Source organism: Haliotis rubra, unplaced genomic scaffold (assembly GCF_003918875.1).
Source record: "Haliotis rubra isolate DU_JTF1 unplaced genomic scaffold, ASM391887v1 Scf1837, whole genome shotgun sequence".
NCBI lineage: Eukaryota > Metazoa > Mollusca > Gastropoda > Lepetellida > Haliotidae > Haliotis > Haliotis rubra.
The window spans coordinates 63,031-82,345 of record NW_025765822.1 but is presented as its reverse complement, the minus strand read 5'-3'; the positions used below and the strand labels follow the sequence as shown (position 1 = coordinate 82,345).

The 19,315-nt window shown below is 40.5% G+C and overlaps 2 protein-coding genes across 4 annotated transcripts in view; one reads left to right on the top strand and one right to left on the bottom strand.

Moving 5' to 3' along the window:
- The window catches only part of LOC124273751, a 24,552-nt gene extending 9,487 nt beyond the window's left edge, over positions 1 to 15,065 (top strand). Inside the window, exons 2-3 of one of the 3 annotated variants that reach the window (XM_046709051.1) lie at positions 13,092 to 14,000; positions 14,312 to 15,065. In XM_046709051.1, coding sequence (XP_046565007.1) covers positions 13,133 to 14,000; positions 14,312 to 14,454 — 1,011 coding nt within the window. In that variant the 5' untranslated portion in view covers positions 13,092 to 13,132 and the 3' untranslated portion in view covers positions 14,455 to 15,065. Of the gene's footprint in view, positions 1 to 13,091; positions 14,001 to 14,035; positions 14,235 to 14,273 lie in introns of those variants that run through there. The other 2 variants (XM_046709050.1, XM_046709052.1) reach the window with 2 other exon arrangements.
- On the bottom strand, positions 14,981 to 19,315 carry LOC124273756 (zinc finger protein 862-like). Its single transcript, XM_046709055.1, has 5 exons — positions 18,455 to 19,315; positions 16,589 to 16,809; positions 16,090 to 16,307; positions 15,501 to 15,624; positions 14,981 to 14,996 (listed from the first exon to the last, which is right to left on the bottom strand). The coding sequence occupies exons 1-5, from the start codon at positions 19,313 to 19,315 to the stop codon at positions 14,981 to 14,983; spliced, it is 1,440 nt and encodes a 479-aa protein (XP_046565011.1).

The following is a 19,315-nucleotide window of genomic DNA, read 5'->3' as shown; positions in this document are numbered from 1 at the left end:
ATATACCCCCGGGTCCACAACAGGGGTATGAATTGCTTTTACCCAGGGGTTACCCAGCACCCACCACGAGGAGGTGGTTCTTCACACGTGCCAAAGTGAGGGTTGAAGAGGAGGGACATAAACTTACGATTTATGAAGAAATTAAGTAGCAACTCAGAATGCCGGCACATTTATCGATGGTTAGCTATAGTTTGGCATGAAATGCATGTGGACCCGTTTTTTTGTGTAAATATCTCTTCATCCAATGATCCAATCGATCTCAAACTGTGTAAGTGGATGTTTTGTCAGACAACCTAATCACATTGTAAATCACCGATTTTATGCATTTGTATTAAAGAATCTGTCCATGTAACTGTCAACAAAATAAACAGCAGAACGCAGACTGCTTGCAGAGGGAGGGAGCCAATGACCTGCAACAGCGGCAGGGTTGGGTCATAAAGGTCAACCTTCGTCAATGTAGGTCAGCTATGCACGTGACAGGTATGAAGAGGTGTCACAGGTCGTGAATAGGGTAAGGTGGGTGCCAACTGTTAACCATCATACGGAGTTTGTTTCTCTAAGTTGTTCAACATTAACCACAAAACCCATTAGTGAGAATTATTCTGTAGGTTAAAATCTTTAAATTTGTAATGTTAATGTCATATTTTGTTTATGCAGTACCTCAGTGGAAATGCATTTAAAGAACACAGAAAGTATATGTACACTAAATCATTAATCGGACCACCTATGGTTAGAACTCAACAACTGTTAAAACCCCGTTCCCTTGGACACAAGCACACACAATCATGCACACTCATTGAAGAAAAGATAGAATGAAGACAAAAGTGTTATGTTTTGATGTCGTTCACATTCCAAATTAAGCAATGCATTTCTAATAGCTTTAAACATATAGATAGTTAATATTTATATTTTCAAGATAATTTTATGTGAAATGAGTGTTTCATGTTACACTATAAGTCGTTGGAATTAGTCAGTGCTGTCATTGTTAAAAGAAGTTATATTTCTTTGAGCATATCTGGGCGGATACTATTATTATCTGTAAATATAATAACAGAATTAAACTTCATCAAGTTCACTCCATTCTTCCACAGAGGAGTCATCAGTGTCCAGACGAATGACAACTGGATTAACTGTTTGCTCCTTCAAGCCATCTTTGAGCCAGTACTCTTTCTCCATCTTCTTGACATGGTCAACACATGCATGACAGCATGTAATGTCCATCCACTTGCACAGTTTGGAATCGATTGGATCATTGGATGAAGAGATATTTACCAAAAAACGGGTCCACATGCATTTCATGCCAAACTATAGATGTAGTGCATATACGTTTCAGTTTTGCTTCTGCTGAAAGAAGATACTGTTGGAAGGCGTCCGACTCAGGTTGAATGTTATATAATTTGGTTACGTGGTAACACCTTTCGTACAATGTATACTTTTTTTTCAAAACCGCCATGTCAATGTCATTACAGTGTGGAACTGACGGCCAGACAACAAGACGGTTAAAACGGTAGCCAGTGCATAAGCCATGGTGCGTTTATTGTGGACATGGAACTCTCGGTAAATGTGCAAAATATGAATTAATATAATGAAAAAAGTAAATTAGTTACTTATAGTGGTGTATTGGGTTGACACACTTGGAGATGGTGAATATTCATGAGGTTTATTCACTGAAACCTTTAATATGCCTTTCGGCCATTACACACAATCCCAAGATGCCTTGGGGCAGGAAGCGGTCCTTTACTTCCACTTCGGGGACCATTAATGTACACAGATGTATTTTCACGTTAATATCACTGTTACGTAAACACGACATTCCTCCCCGTTTAAGTTTCTTGCTCTTAATTACACAAAACATAAAACATTAACTGGAATTTCTCTTTAAGAATTAATACTGAAAAAATGAAGTCTGTGCTTGCCTTGCTCAGTGCCAATTAAACTGACCTAGAACATAACACTTAAGTAACATCACAACGTGATGAAGCAGTTCGGTCACGGATTTAACAGATCCAGTCTCACTGGTGGTTTGACACTGCGTGCTGATCACCTCAACACAGTTTGTGGAATGTCCTTGATTCTACATGTAGGCTGTGATGACCTATGTACAGGTGATGAGGTAATGTCAAGTTTATCACTGCTGACTGACACACTCGTATTACGGGTCGGCATGTCAGGCAAGTCAACTGGAGGTGAAACGGTCTCCTCTGCGTAACGTCGCTTGACGTGATCCAAGTGACGTCGCAATAAACGTCCATCTGACAGTCACACTTCACACAATGAGTCAGATGACTTCGCTGTCACGATACTAGGAATCCAAGGTGAACCTCGCCCGAAGTTGGTAATGTAGACAGCATCGCCAACTGATATAGGTTTGTTCTTGTGCTGGCCATCGATTTGAAGTTTCTTTTTCTGCTGTGCCTAGTTCACACGTGAACGTTCGTCAGGATGGCACAGGTCTATGTGAGTTCTCATTTTCCTTGAGAACATGATTTCAGCAGGTGATTTGCCTGTAGTGGTATGCGGAGTCGACCACAAATAAACACATACTCGAAGAACAAGAACTTCGGGACCTTGGCCTCGACAGATAGAGGTAGATCGTTCATCTTTCTCATGGATTCCATGAACGTTTGTACACATCGTTCCGCCATACAGTTTGAGCCTGGATGATAAGGTGGTGTGAAAACATGCTCTATTCCGTGTTTGGATACAAACTGACTGAATTCACTGCTTGCAAATGCTGTACTGTTGTCTGACACAATGGTAACTGGCAGTCCATGTGTTGCGAAAGTTCGTTCCAGCATCTCAATGGTAACCTAGGAAGTTGCATACATGCACAGCTAACCCCTTGGAGTGTGCGTCGACTATGAGTAGAAACATATTGTTCTGGAAAGGCCCTGCATAGTAAATGTGAATCCTTGTCCAAGGATTTTGCAGATACTCCCATGGATGCATAGGCACCGAAGCTGTGGCTTTGGCATAAATTGACAGTTCTCACACTCACGCACTTACATAGCTTCTTGAGAGCATTTCCATGCGAAAAATTCCGGGATGCCCATCGTGGAGCATGTTGAGTACTTTCTGCCGGCCTTGTGGCGGCACAACTCCCCTGTAGTTCAGTCTGTCAGATATGGTTGTAACTCTGGTTCCTTGGAATGGGTCCAACCATGTGTAATGAAACGTTTCACTCGGGAGCGGGTAAGATCCTTCTGGGTCCATCTTTCGACGTCAGCAGCCGTGACTGGAGTCACGTCAAGGAAGTTTACCGCAGCTATAGTCTTAAGAGGTATGGGCACAGAAACTGGCTGGTCTGGCAACGGTAACCTGCTCATAGCGTAGGCGTGATTCATCTTGTTACCTGGTGTGTAACAAAATCAATAGTCATATGATGAGAGTGTCAGCACCCATCCCTGGATCTGACCTGAAGCAGTTGTAGCTACCTCTTTCTTCTCGCTGAAGAGTGTTTCCAGGGGTTTGTGATCATTGCTGATATGGAAATGACGTCCATATATATACAAGTGGAATCTTTCGATGCCGAAGATCACTGTTAAGGCCTCTTTCTCAATCTGAGAAAAATTACGCTCGGCAGAGTTGAGCGTTCGAGATGCGAAGGAGATCGGTCTGTGTGTACCATCTTCCATCACATGAGATAGGACGGCTCCTAAGCCGTATTGAGAGGCATCAGTTGCTAATATTAAAGGATTTTTAAAAAAAGGTTAAACACTATGCATTTATATTACATGATGCCATTCAAACATAAATATATACCACATCTGCACTATCCATTTACGAAAGATAGTCGTATAAATTAGAAATATGCACCAAAACTTAAACCACTTTTGCCCCGCCCACTCGTATGCATATTTTTATTTTTAGCGGTCTGTCGTCTGTGGGTGTGTCGTCATACCCCGAGAATCCGCTCAGAGTGTTGACATTTCAGTAGTGTATGTACATCATCGAGTTGAAAGTGACACGAAGCGCAATATTTTGAATGAAGCGTTGTTGTGATTATGTATTGGAAACTGACAACTGCACTTCAAGTTTTGATGATCATCCAACTTTAACTGCGTAAACAACACGGATTTATCGATACATTTCCTGAAAAATTCTATTTGACAAGAGGAAGGGCATAGATTGTTTACTGTTGATGTGCGGATTTTGTGAACCCCCTGCACGCACGGTCATCTGTGTTCGTTACACTTTTCGAAGAAGTGCTATGAAAGAGACCTAACCTCTGGCAAAATATGGATACGAATGGGCAAAACTTAAACTTTATGAGGATGCTATATATCGGACTTTCCTTTCGACATTCCAAACAAACACAGAGACCGAAATGTCAACTTGGGACTGAGACCGAGAAAGTTGCATTCCGGACGCGATGTTGGTTGCAGGTAAGTTTTAAGATGTAGTTGTTTTGGAGCAACATAAACTCTCCAGTAGCTAGCTATATCAAGCAATAGTCGATGAAAAAGTACGTCATAATTTGCACTCATGCCCTATTTTCGATCAGAGATATATTTTCCAGCCACTGTCACTGTTACTCAGTAGGGCCAAGTCATCTATTTCCCGAGACGGGTGTGTTGTGGTGTGAGTGTGTGTGGAGGGATTGGGATGGGGGTTTTCATGGACAAATGAGAACTTGCAACATATGGGTGCGGTGGTGAGAGAGAGCACATAATTATTAAAACATAATTAAAAAAGAGTCATATCAGATAATTATCCACCAGGGACTGGTCCCCTACCATGTTAAAATGGTATGTGAATTTGCTGGGTTTTTGTGGGGGGTGGGTTTTTTTTGGTTTTTTTTGTGTGTGTTAGGGCATGATTAAAATGTTGACTCTTACTCTTTCTCTCTTTAAGGCAATGTACAATAAATAAAATGAAAATGACTGCTCTGCAAGAGGCCAAGCCAGTGAACAAGAAACCAACAGGTGGTAAATATATTTCAGACAATCAATAAGTTTTTGTTGAACTGGTGCACTCGAGTTTGAAAAAACACACCAAAACCCACTGTTCCTATTACTGCATATTTTCCCCTAACTAATGAGTCAACACTAAGTCTTGTTTGCAAAGACACTGTTTTTTAATCCTCATAGACAAAAGTACTTACTTTTTTAGTGCAGAATTCAAAGAAAATTATGATTATGGTTGCCAAAACAAAATATACTGAAATTGTGTTACAAAATGTCTCTAATGCAATGTAAAATTTATTCACAGAGTATGTGGAATTCCTACTCGGGACCATTCTCGAGAGAAGAAACATGTTTCCTTCCTACAGACTTGCAGGACACAACAGCCTATTTTCCAGGATATTCTGTCAGACACCGTCATTTATAACTAGTAAACAGGAACTGGTGAATTCACTGACATCAAGATATAAAATGAAATCATGTATATGTGTCTAGGGTGTGAACTGAAACCAGTTGTGCCTGATGTCTTAAGGTCTGTTGTATTCGTCTGTTTGAATCCTGGGACTTGTTCAGATGGTAAATGTTTCCAAATTGCAGTCACCACTGTGTCACATGTTTTTTTTTGGAGATCAGTCTTGTTTTCTTAGGCTTTTACCAGTCCATCCAGTTAATTTACACCCAAGCCTTTGCCTTCATGATGTTGGTGTACACATTGTATTCATTAATTTGTCATAAACAGTTTGTATGCAAATCAATTATTTGGTTTAATTTTCGTCGGCTGGTTTCTTGATTTGATCAATGGCCTTTCTTTGGGGCTGATCACACTTTACACATTACTACTAGAACACAATGATAACGTTTCTTTTTCACTAGCTGACAGTTAAAGAGAAAGATAAGGATTTGTCAGTTCTGTTTTTTTGCATCTATATTTATTTATTATATCTATTATCAGCTGTTAAGGAGGTTGCAGGTCGTTATCATTTTACATTTTATGTATATTTTGCAGATTTATATGACTAAGTATTACAACATATAACTAATGCTTTACACGTGTATGGAAATTGAAAATGTGTTAAAACTGATGTTTGATGCACCATATCAGAGACGATACATCGACTTCTCCGAAAACATACACTAACGAATTTATTGTACATCTCTACAATACAGCAGTGAGATCGAACTTATCGACTTCCGTAACGGTACGTATTTCATAGAAAAGATTATCACCATACTAAAACCATTACGGATAAATTAAGCAGAAGACGCATTTCATGAAATAAACTGAAAGTTCCTTAAAAGCCTTCATAAAATCATGAACCTCGAACGTAACTATTTCAGTGTTTACCTTCCCATACTGATGTATACCGGAAGACAGGCTCAACACATTGATCGAACATTGCCGCTATCATGACTCCAAATTTTACCGTGACCGCAGAAAAATGAATTCAGTATCTAATCAGTTTTCCATGAACATGTGATAGGCAAGTGACTTGCATACCAGTCTGCAGTAGGTCTATTTAAAACATAGTCTTGATCGTCCCACGGCTGTAAGTTGTCAACTGGTGGAATCGTCGTCAATATTCCTGTCGGTCTTGCCGCCAGAAATACTTTCAAATTGAAAAGGTTGTATGTATGGGATATTATCTGTATCTAGAATGCCATCCAAATCCAGGTTTGACTTCGTGGATTGATTTATTTGCTAAACTAGAAGCAGACCTCAGTAAGCGAACAGGCTCGGTACCACTGTATTTTCAGTGTGTTGATGTAGCGACTCTCGGGTATGACGTCACGGGACCACGTGACCATCTACCTCATTATCTTGCGTAATCGCGAAATGCTTTCGAGGGAGGTGCGTTTTAGATTCCTAATACAAGTTGTATAATGAAATATTACCGTTTTTAACTGTATTTTGTGAATAAGATATATACCCAGGGGTTCATTAAGAGTGAAAATAAACAATGTGAAGTGACCTTTCTAAAAATCCTTTAAGTCTTTATTAGCATCATAATGAACAAGCAGCTGTGATGAGTTCAATAGTTCTTTTGATTCACGAAAAGCTTGCTTTTGCTCATGACCTCATGTACATTTTTGTGCAAAGGTGCCAACACACTAGACAGATTTGGGAGAATTTTCCCTTAATAATTAAGAAGTCCGAGATAGGACTTAAGTTCAGACACATTTGTGGGAGAAGGTGCGTTGGATATAGCCTCGACTTTGCTGAGTACTGGGTGGAGTCTCTCTGCACCCGATGACCCAGGTAGGTCACTTCCTTGGCTAGGAAAACACTAGCGTGAATTCGTGCAGCTGACAGTTTTCCTAGAACTGTATCGACTTTCTGCACATTCAGGGTCATCTTTCCCTGATGTGATAATGTCATCCTGGTAACTACATGACATAGGAGCACCTTTTAAAAGGTTGTTGACATATCTCTGGAATGTGTCAGGCGAAGAAGAGATGCCAAACGGTAGTCTGTTATAGCGGAATAGTCCACGGTGAGTGTTGATAGTGGTATACTGTTTTGATGTTTCATCATTTCGATTTTCGGAACTGGATACTGATCCAACATATCAATCTTGGTGACTGTTGTCTTATAGTCACCTGAAATTCCGCATTTGTCCATTTCCTTTCAGAACTGGTACGATGGGTGAGGCCCACTCCGAGAATTGAACTGGTTCAATTATGCCATCACTCAATAGTCTGAAGTTCATCCATCCACCTTCCTCTTCAGTTAGTAAGGATACTGATGGCCTTGAGGAATCTCGAGGCGTTTGAATCTGGTTGGATTATTGCAAATGTACAATTGATCTCGCCGATACACCACTGAATACATCATCATGCTTTTGAATACTTGTTCGAGAGTCACTGATTGACTAAGTTCACAAATTTCATGTTTGGTTACGATGTCATTTCAATCGAGTTTTGCAGTTGGTTGAGGATGTACCTTTCGAGTCAACTTGGTCTGTTTTAATCCACGATGAGAACAGATGATTGTACGGATTGGTCATTGTATCTTATGTCCACATCAATGGCACCGACCATCTTCAACTTCTCTTCTGTGTATGAGCGATTAACCCGTGAAGTCTCCTTAATAACAGGAGGATTGGACGGCCAAGTCTTGTCATAGTTTGACTTAGTGATGAGGGTGAAAGTTGCACCCGTATCGATCTGCAGCTGTACTGATGCATTATTTATTTGCACATTAACATGATATGGTGGACCAGTTGTGTCGTGCTCACCAACATGATAAAGTTCGTATTCTGATATACGAAGGTCAATGCAATCTTCATCGGCGACATTTGTCAGGTGTCTAGAACAACTGCGTCTATGACACATTTTGAGAATATGTTCTTTCAAGTGACAATATCTGCAGGTTACATGCTCACCACTGCCACATCTGTAACGATGTTCGTTACCTGTTTTGTTGTCTTTGCTGACACTACTGGTCTCTGATTTTTGTGGAAATACTTTCCCTCCTTTGGGAAATTGTTGAATGTTCCCGCGTCCCTGAAAACTGTTTGACACATGATGTATACTTTCCCCTTTGTGGTTCCGTGAAGCTTGTTGAATATCAGAGATATTTCCGTGGCAGATTCGACGTAGGTAGCTATCGAGATCTGATCTTGAGGGCCTCGTGATCGGCTCGGTTCAAAATCGTTTTACGAGCACTTGATCAAATCACACCAGATCTGTACCTGTTGGTTTATCAATTTGAGCTCGATAGCCAAAGTTCTGAATAGTCAAAGTTCATCCGATTACACTTATAAGAATAGCCGACTTCTGATCACCATCTGTGATTTTGTTTGCTGCAAAGTATGCAGACAGTATTATCGCTGTACGCGAGTGGGTAATGAATCGCACTCCGAAACCAACCGGAAATGGTGCAAAATTCAGTTTCAGTTTTCATGGAAACCACAATGAAACTATAGGAAACTACCTGGAAACCAACTGGAAATGGTGGTTTCCATAGCGTTCTTCTTTTCAGTTTCTGTGTTCCGGAAACCAATTTATTTTTGTAGTGCAAGATGCCTTGGGGCAGGGAGCGGTCCTTTACATCCGCTCCGGGGACCATTAATTTACCCAGATGTATTTTCACGTTAATATCACTGTTACGTAAACACGACACTTATGATATCTGTGCTGTTTTGGCTGTGAGACTGCTTAACAAACACGTTTTATGCAGAAAAAGAGCAAAACAAAAAGGTAATTTTTCGTGTAAACCTGCCCTTTAAGTGGATTAAATATTACATCAGTAATAGGCTATTTGGGACTAAAATATTCCCAACAAACAAGGGTGGTGTTGGTTCAAATGTATTTGGGAACATTTCATAGGATTTCTGATTCAATAGCGCATGTAGAGAACACTATCATACATGTCCTTAAAGACACTACATCACAGCACACTTCTATAAAAATAAATAAAACATTTCTCTCAGTAATACTATCAACCCTCATGGAAGCTACCACATAATGCATTTATAAGAATTACGTGTTTAGATTACAACAACAAACTGATAGAGGTTTATTGATACTTGAAAATGCCTGACTAAGTGACAGTGACCTAAACTAAATATGTAATGGAAAGATCATTATGTTTTGCTCTAGAAAGGAGCACTACCACCAGTTTCAGTCTAAGTCAAACTTGTTGGCATGGAATTGCAAAGATATTTTATTCAGAAATCCAAACTACCAAAAGGCACCAGTACACAACCAGATTTATGTATGTGCAAAGTTTGGTGAAGAAACATTGAACGGTTTTAGAGTTCTGCTCGGGAAAAGAGCACTACCACCAATTTCAGTCTAAGTCAAACTTGTTGCCATGGAAACGCCACAAATATCTTATTCAGAAATACAAAACTACCAAAAGGCACTAGCACACCACCAGACCAATCTATGTGCCAAGTTTGGTGAAGAAATAGTGAACGGTTTTAGAGTTCTGCTCCGGAAAAGAGCACTACCACCAATTTCAGTCTAAGTCAAACTTGTTGCCATGGAAGCGCCAAAAATATTGAACGGTTTTAAAGTTCTGCTCTGGAAAACGCGTTGCGGGGGATAACAAAACAAAACAAAAACACAAAAAACAAAACAGTGATAGCTATTATGAGCAAGAACACATAGGATGCATGTTGTCCCACACGTGAATCAGAACTCGAGATCCATCAACGTACCCTGTGTGACCACGGTAGGTTACTAGGCACAAATTCTAATCTCGCGTGACCACCGTAGGTTACTAGGCACCAATTCTACCCTAGCGTGACCACCGTAGGTTACTAGGCACCAATTCTATCCTCGCGTGACCACCGTAGGTTACTAGGCACCAACTCTACCCTCGCGTGGCCACCGTAGGTTACGAGGCACCAATTCTATCCTCGCGTGACCTCCGTAGGTTACTAGTGCACCGATTCTACCCTAGTGTGGCCACCGTAGGTTACTAGGCACCAATTCTACCCTCGCGTGGCCACCGTAGGTTACTAGGCACCAATTCTACCCTCACGTGGCCTCCGTAGGCTACTACTAGGCACCAATTCTACCCTCGCGTGGCCTCCGTAGGCTACTAGGCACCAATTCTACCCTAGTGTGGCCAACGTGAGGTTACTAGGCATCAATTCTACCCTAGTGTGGCCTGCCGTAGGTTACTAGGCACCAAATCTACCCTCGCGTGGCCACCGTAGGTTACTGAGGGCACCAATTCTACCCTCACGTGGCCTCCGTAGGCTACTACTAGGCACCAATTCTACCCTCGCGTGGCCTCCGTAGGCTACTAGGCACCAATTCTACCCTAGTGTGGCCACCGTAGGTTACTAGGCACCAATTCTACCCTCATGTGGCCACCGTAGGTTACTAGGCACCAATTCTACCCTCGCGTGACCACCGTAGGTTACTAGGCACCAAGTCCACCCTCGCGTGACCACCGTAGGTTACTAGGCACCAATTCTACCCTCGCGTGACCACCGTAGGTTACTAGGCACCAATTCTACCCTCGCGTGGCCTCCGTAGGCTACTAGGCACCAATTCTACCCTAGTGTGGCCACCATAGGTTACTAGGCATCAATTCTACCCTAGTGTGGCCACCGTAGGTTACTAGGCACCAAATCTACCCTCGCGTGGCCACCGTAGGTTACTAGGCACCAATTCTACCCTTGCGTGGCCTCCGTAGGCTACTACTAGGCACCAATTCTACCCTCGCGTGGCCTCCGTAGGCTACTAGGCACCAATTCTACCCTGAGTGTGGCCACCGTGGGTTAATACTAGGCACCAATTCACCTCATGTGGCCACCGTAGGTTACTAGGCACCACTTCTACCCTCGCGTGACCACCGTACGGTTACTAGGCACCAACTCCACCCCCTCGCGTGACCCACCGTAGGTTACTAGGCACCAATTCTACCCTCGCGTGACCACCGTAGGTTACTAGGCACCAATTCTACCCTCGCGTGACCACCGTAGGTTACTAGGCACCAATTCTACCCTCGCGTGACCACCGTAGGTTACTAGGCACCAATTCTACCCTCGCGTGACCACCGTAGGTTACTAGGAACCAATTCTAACCGTGCATGATTTGTGTTGTTTTGTTTGTTGTAATTTAATTGTAATTTACAGACTGGCGCCATAGCTCGAATATTTTGAAGTGTGATGTTAAACAGCAAACGAAAGTGGAGAACTAACAGAACCACTTCTTGCCTAAAACAGGAGTCCTTATATATATAGAGAGAGAGAGAGAGAGGGAGGGAGGGAGGAGGAACTACTGCTAAAAAATCACTGCTCCAAGTTTGGAAACAGCTATCCTTGCAGAGTTGCTTATACGTTGCCATAAACACATCTACGTCGCCAAAGTCTTGTGTAATCCACACAAAAGAGAATCCAAAATTAAATAGTGAACGAACATGAGAGATCCATTTTCATCAAAGACTTTTCATAACAAGCTCGAGGATACCTAGGGCTACTCATTCTCACTAGTCTACACTGACTAAAATAATTAACAGACATTTGATATCTGCCCAACTCCCCTAAAACAGCTTTCGTAGACACAAATTTTCCTAAACCTAAATACTTCTTAAAGAACAAGCCCTACAGCTTTTCAGTATCTACTCTCTATGTTTATTCCCAAATTTCCCGCCATAGAGCAAAATAGGTGCTATTTTCGTGTCAAATATGTTCTTAGCCATATCATGAGGTGCGTCATACTTTATCAACGTCTGTTTGACAGGAACGCTCGCTTTCATTGCTGAGACATTCTCAACGACAGAGTTTCACAAGCTTTAGACCACACTAGCCTTGAGGAAAATATGACACCCGAATACTTGTAATAGCTAACAACTTTAATTTCCTGACTATCATAGAACCGTTTCTCTGTAGTTCTAAGATAACCACCATTTCTAAAGACAATGATTTGAGACTTATCTAAATTCACCTCCAAACCCCATTCCAAACAGAATTTATGTAGGGAATCTAATTTTCGTTGCAGCTCTACGACAGAATCATCTACCAAAGTGACATCATCGGCAAAGAGCAGCAGTAAAATGTCGTCCAGTTCCGATTAGACAAATATACCCTTTATACCACTATTTTGCATTTCCTCTACTAGCTCATTTATAAAAAATATAAACAATACCGGACTTACATACACCCCTGTCTGACACCATGTGAGGGTTGTGAATATATCCGACCTATTACTACCAACTTTGACCTTATTATACATGCCTACAGATCTTACCATGAACACCTTACCTATCAGTACATACAATAACTTATCTCTATCTACTAAGTCGAAAGCCTTGCGAAAATCAATAAATGAGGCATAAAACCTATGACCAGGTTTCCTTAGATACTTTTGAACAAGCGACTGTAGAATACCCATAACACTTAATAAAGAAATTCCCCTGTAGTTGCTCGGGCTTTGCCTACCACCCTTCTTATACAAAGGCACAATGATTCCAACATTCCAACTATCCGGAAATATCCCACTATCTAGCATATCTAAAACATGTTTTAAGGAAAATGGCTGTGAATCACCATAATTGTTGGGCATTGGACATGAGATCACATCCCAACCCCAAGGATAGGTACTTGACATACAGTTCATGCTTCTTGGGCGGCTAAAAAAACCAATGGTCTTGAAAGTAATTTTCTTTCAGAGAGCTGTCTTGACTTGAAAAACTATTCGGTAATGTTGACACAATTTCCGTTTCAGTGACTATCAAGTGATCCTATCAGCCTGCGCACGTTCAAGCCATGGCGACAGCCTATGCTAAGTACGTGATTCTTGATATGAATGCTAATGGAAAAACCAAAAAAGGGATGGCAGAGAAAAGAAAGCTTCGCATTGAACATGTCTTAAGGTCAGAAAAACCTCTGGTGGTTTGCCTCCAAGAATTTCTCTGGAAGGGTATTCATTCGAGGGCATGGAAAAAGTTTGATATTCCCGACCATTTTAAGTATGAAGGTCACAAAGAAGCAGGTTTCATATATGATGAGAGGAAAATCACATGCACGAGTATTGACAACCAAAACTGGGTGCGAACCATGATGAGTGGAAATGAGCTGTCAAGACTTTGCGTCTGTAGAATTCAGTTCAAATTGGTTCCTAATCTTGAGATCCTCTGTGTCAGTTGGCATGGCCGTCATAGAGTTTGTAAGCAGGAAAAAGAAAATTCCCTTGATAAGTTGGTAAATTTTCTTCTGAAATTGAATGAGAAATTTAGGAATGTTCCACTCTTGCTTGGGGGAGACTTCAACATACCTGCATCTACTGTGGGGAGAAAACTCCAATCTAATGGCATTCTGATTCTAATGACGCCAGAAGACTCGTCTATAGACATGTTTATCATAAACTCCGATATAACGCGAAAATTTAGCGTTTCGAAAGTTTACACCATGGAAAAAAATAAAGCATTTGACCATTTGCCTTTGAAAATATGTTTAACTGCTGTAGATGACACTAGCCCTGAAAAACAAAAACAAAAAGGGGATCAAGGGCCACAACGCCCTCCCGAAGAACAAACAAAGGATGAAGGGCCACAACGTCCTCCTGAAGAACAAACAGGGGACGCAGGGCCTCAACGCCCTCCTGAAGAGGAAACAGGGGACGAAGGGCCACAAGGTCCTCCCGAAGAACAAACAAAGGATGAAGGGCCACAACGTCCTCCCGAAGAACAAACAAAGGATGAAGGGCCACAACGTCCTCCTGAAGAACAAACAGGGGACGAAGGGCCGCAACGCCCTCCTGAAGAGGAAACAGGGGACGAAGGGCCACAACATCCTCCTGAAGACCAAACAGGTGACGAAGGGCCACAACGCCCTCCTGAAGAACAAACAGGGGACGAAGGGCCACAACGCCCTCCTGAAGAGGAAACAGAGGCGGGAGGGCTACAAGGTCCTCCCGAGAACAAACATGGGATGAAGGGCCACAAGGTCCTCGTGAAGACCAAACAGGGGACGAAGGGCCACAACGTCCTCCTGAAGCGGAAAGACGGGACGAAGGGCAACAAGGTCCTCGTGAATCCAAACAGAAAACTAAAGGCCAAGAAGGAATGAAAAAGGCAAAGGGTGCATAAAGATAAGGTCCCAAAGAGTATGAACTAACAAATGACTAATTTTCAAGTGTATTACCCTGATAAATACCCTATCCATTTGCTACCGAAGCTCCAAAAGAACAAATCGGGATGGCACAGTCTAGTGTTGATGCTCTTAAGTGGATTCTTACATCAGTCATAGGCTACTTGGGACCAATATAACCCAGAATCCCTACAAACAAGGGTTGTGTTGATTCAAATGTGTTTGAGAACATTTCATAGCAAAGGGGTATCCCTCTCATCCTGTATGGAGGTATTCTGATTCAATAATGTAGTTAGACAGTGTTGCAAACTCCCCAAAAGCTCAGCCAGACAACGGGTCTGGTAACTCTCAAAAGTTACCAGACCGGTTGGAAAGTTGCCAGTCCAGACTTTTCTGGATTAAGAAAAATAAAAAGAATGTAAATAACAGGATGGAACTGTTTAATGTCAGGTTATTGTCACAATAACACATGTTTTCAAATCTGTTTCAGTCAAGGCTTTAGCAGTTTAGTCATCATATTCAAAGTCAGATTCGTCCAAATCTGAAAAAACAGAATCATAGTCTGAATCTGAAGGGGGTGCAGATTTAGAACTTCCCCCTGCAGTAGGCACTTCTTCATCTTGAGGCACTTCAACTTCACTCAAATGATGCTCTAGAGTATTCAGTGAAACTGAATTCCGGACCCGCTTTGATTTGTTCCACTTATGTATAGAGTGTGTTGGGTCAAAGTCAACAATTGCCTTTGAGTGAAGTTGGATTGTCATCAAGAGTGTCATTGATGAGCTGCTTAGCTTGTTTCTGTATTGAGACTTGGTGAGTTTCATTTGTGAAAATCCTCTTTCGCATTCAGCACTGGAAGATGGTAGAGACAGAATCAAATCTATTACCTCCAGGATGTTAGGACACCTCTCTCCCGTGACGTTTGTTGATTGTGGCCCAATTCAAGTTAGCCTCATGGACCTGATCACTGAAAAATAAAAATGCCCAAATAATGACTTTGTAATGTTAAATTCTAGACATTATACGAATATGAGCTCTTCCTAACCTTTTATACAAAGCCTGTTTCAGGGCTGTCCATTCTTCTTCAGCCGCAGCTAGGTCCACCCCTTTCCTCTCTAAGGTGTCATGGAAGTGATCCAACAATTTCATGAGGCAATCATCACCAAAATCTGCAAACATGAATCACTTTAAAGTTTTTATTAATCCTGAACTGAAGTCATTTGTGTCATCCATATAATACTGATATCACTATTCTGCCTAATTACATCATGCAAAATCAGGTAATACTTCACAGTTTTCAATTATAGTAAAAACAATCAATTTTGAAGTTATCCTATTCAACACATAACAAAGACACAAAAGGCAAAAGCAGATAATTATAATATCAAAAGGGAAAAAAGCTGAACATTTTAAGATGTTTCCACCATACATGTTACAGAACATTTTGCATATCATCTTTAATATTTACTAGTAATAAATTTAGTCAGACAACATGCCAAATTGGAATTAAGTGAAGGGATAAAGTACATTAAGTAAAGACAAGACATAGTCGAGACACCTCATTGGTACTAAGTTTGGAATAAGTTCAATAACTATTAGAATTCATATCAGTACTGAACAACACACACACACACCCTTAGCATCTTCAGAGCTGGTAGGCCAAGAGTTAAGGTCAGCCAACTTGGTTGCACTGAAAATACCCTTGTCAAGATCATCAAATCTTCTCTGAAGGCAGCTGACTAGACCTTTAATTACTCTGGCTGACTGTGCATCATGTTCAGATGTATTTCCTGTCAAACCTTCACCTTCAAACGTGTCTGAGGAAGCAACTTTTCTCAGTTCAAATCCATCTCTGAAATGCCACCACCATATTCTAAGAGCTACTTGACAGAAGAACACAACAGGAAACAGACAGAGAATACAAGCAGGGTGTAGGATTAGAATATATTTGAGATGCTGGTGTTTGAATGCACTAGATATTACTAATTATATGCATTCATATGGTCAGTACACAAAAGCAGAGACTAACTGTGTTTACAGAAAGGATAAGCATTAGCAGGGAAAGGATTGCAAAGCCAGGTCACTACAAACATACAAGTTAAAAGATTATATTTGGTCACTTGACATGCATACCTTTCCCCCAGCTTGTTCAGGTTGATAAGTGTAGTTTCAAGCTGTCTATGGACCTGGAAGACACATCCTTTTCGTTCCTGGAGTTGCTTGGAAAGGCGAGCCAAAACACTGATCACATCTACAAGGAAGTGGGCAAAGAAGATAATACTCTTTGACTTCAACTTTTTGATGAAGTTGATCGCCTTAGACTGAGGTGCTGACTGGGAACGTATCTGAGAAACCTGAAACAGACATAAATATTTAAGTAAACTATCAGAGTACTACTGTCGTACTGAACTATAAATAAGTCTGATATTAGTATCATGATGATGTTTACAAAAAGGAACATAACTGTGAATGTCATAAACGCAAGTTAAGAAAGGACATTGTACTAACTTTCTTTGCTCAAATATTTTTCAACAGATATCAAGCAAGAATGTTCAGTTTAATGTACACATATATCTCAATGTATTCACAAAGAAACACATTCTGACAATTGTAATTATATATCGTGTACTGACAATTGTAATTATATATCGTGTACTATCTGATTATTAGTATATTACTATCTATTACTTATGTGTACTATCAAGGTTGCTATAACTGTAGAAGAAGAAGAAGAAGAGCTTTATTCAGTATTTATGGCCACATGACCAAAAGTACAATTCAATAAGCAAAATATAGCACATGGTCAGGAGAACAATTTACAATTTATACAGGTAAATATAGTTTAAGATAAATTGCAATATTTTTTAGGAGTTTTACATTCTTTGTTGCAAGCAGCTGGGTAAACTTTGATCTGGTTGGAGATATAATATAAAAATCAGGAATGTACTAAGAGCGACATACGAGTAAGAAATGATACTCATCTTGTATCAAATTACAATTACATTTATCACATTTAATGGAATCAGCATTTACCTTATTAAAACGGTTGTGTTGAATTTTAAGTTTATGACTCATGCATCTGAACTTAAATAAAACTCATAAAAGATCTTTATCATAGCAAAACTCTGATATATATTTTTCCGGTTCAAGTACAGATTTATATGACGAGTAATGATTTAAGAATGATGAAGAAGTGATTTTTGCATACCAATTCTGTATATCTATATCTTTACATCTCTGTTTAAAACATTTATAAAACTTGTTACATCGCCACAATCTTGCGATAACCACACAAAAGAAAACCCAGAGTGAAATAAAAGTAAACGTACATGGGATACCCAATTGCGAACACCATTGTCGTCGTATGTTTTAACATTTCATAGCATGCCTTTGGAATACGATAACTTTCCATATTCAGGAGTCTACACCAGTACTTTATACAACGGGTGAAATACTGTACACAAAGATGGCTTCTACCTGTTTCACTGAGTACAATATTTGAAGATACAGTTTTGCTAACACGAAGATATCTTTTCAAATAATAACTTTGTATTTTTTCAATGTTTGCACGATAGGTAAACCCCATATTTCTGCACCATAAAGCAGAATCAGTTGCAATTTTTGCTATCAAATATAGTAGATGCCACATTCAAAGAGATATTTTGATAAGTTCTGAAAAGAGAAAATATCGGAAATGAAGCCTTCCTAGCTTGTAAAGCTAATGTTTCACATGCTTTAGACCAGTACAATTTTGATGTGAAAACAATGCCAAGATATTTATAATGAGATAAAACCTTCATGTTTGTACCATCATAAAGCCATTTTTCGTTATTTCGAAGATAGCCACCATTCCTGAAAACAATAATGCAGGATTTATCTAAGTTAACTTCTAGACCCCATTTGATACAAAATGATTTGAATGTATCCAGCTTTTTTTGTAAACTGTAAGTTACTATAAAAAGAGCCTTAATTGTTAAACTTTTATATGTATAAATTTACCTTGCTCAAATGAAAAACCAGGGCTCTGTATCCTTTCAGCATGTTCTTGACCGCTAGTAGCATATGGCCCACCCACCTCGTACCCCCAACTCGAGTAGGCATGGAGAACTGCAGTTTCAAAGTCTCAAAGACTGATTTTAGTTCCGACTTCTGTTTAGCACTTTTGTAGAATTTGAAGATATCATCCAGAAGTTCAACAACCTTAGAAAACAGGGGAACATTTTTCATAGCATCTTTCAAGCCCAGTTCAACACGGTGTGCCATGCACTGAATCATCAAAATAGACGGATTGATCCTGCCTTGAAATAATGCAATGACACCATTCAGTTTACCAGTATTTACTGATGCTCCATCTCCAGCAAAGCCGACAATATTTTCCTGTATCTCCTCAGTTAAGTGTTTGTTGAAATGCAAAGATTCCATTATTGCTGAGTAAATTCCACTAGCACTGGCACATTCAGTCTCCACCATCCCTAGGAAATAACAGTGATATGCTCCTTGTCTGGCAAAGTGGACATAAACCCCCTCGTTCTCAACACCCGAGACATCTGTTGATCCATCAGACATGATGGTACAGTAATTCGTCTGAGCCAACTCATCTTCAATTTTCTGGCGCTCAACTTCAGCTATTGAAACCATGAACTCCTTGCATGACGTACGGTTGCTGTATGTAGGTCCTAGATCCACACCCAGCTTCCCTTCCAAACAACACATCCACTCATAATCCAGAAATGGGCCTTGAATTTTTAGCAATGCTATGTATGCAACTCTGAAAAGTTTCTCTAGTCTTTCGAAAACGGCACTATTTAAAGTTTGAAGACTTTTTTCCGCTGGGCTGAATTCTGCATTGTGTGACTTCAT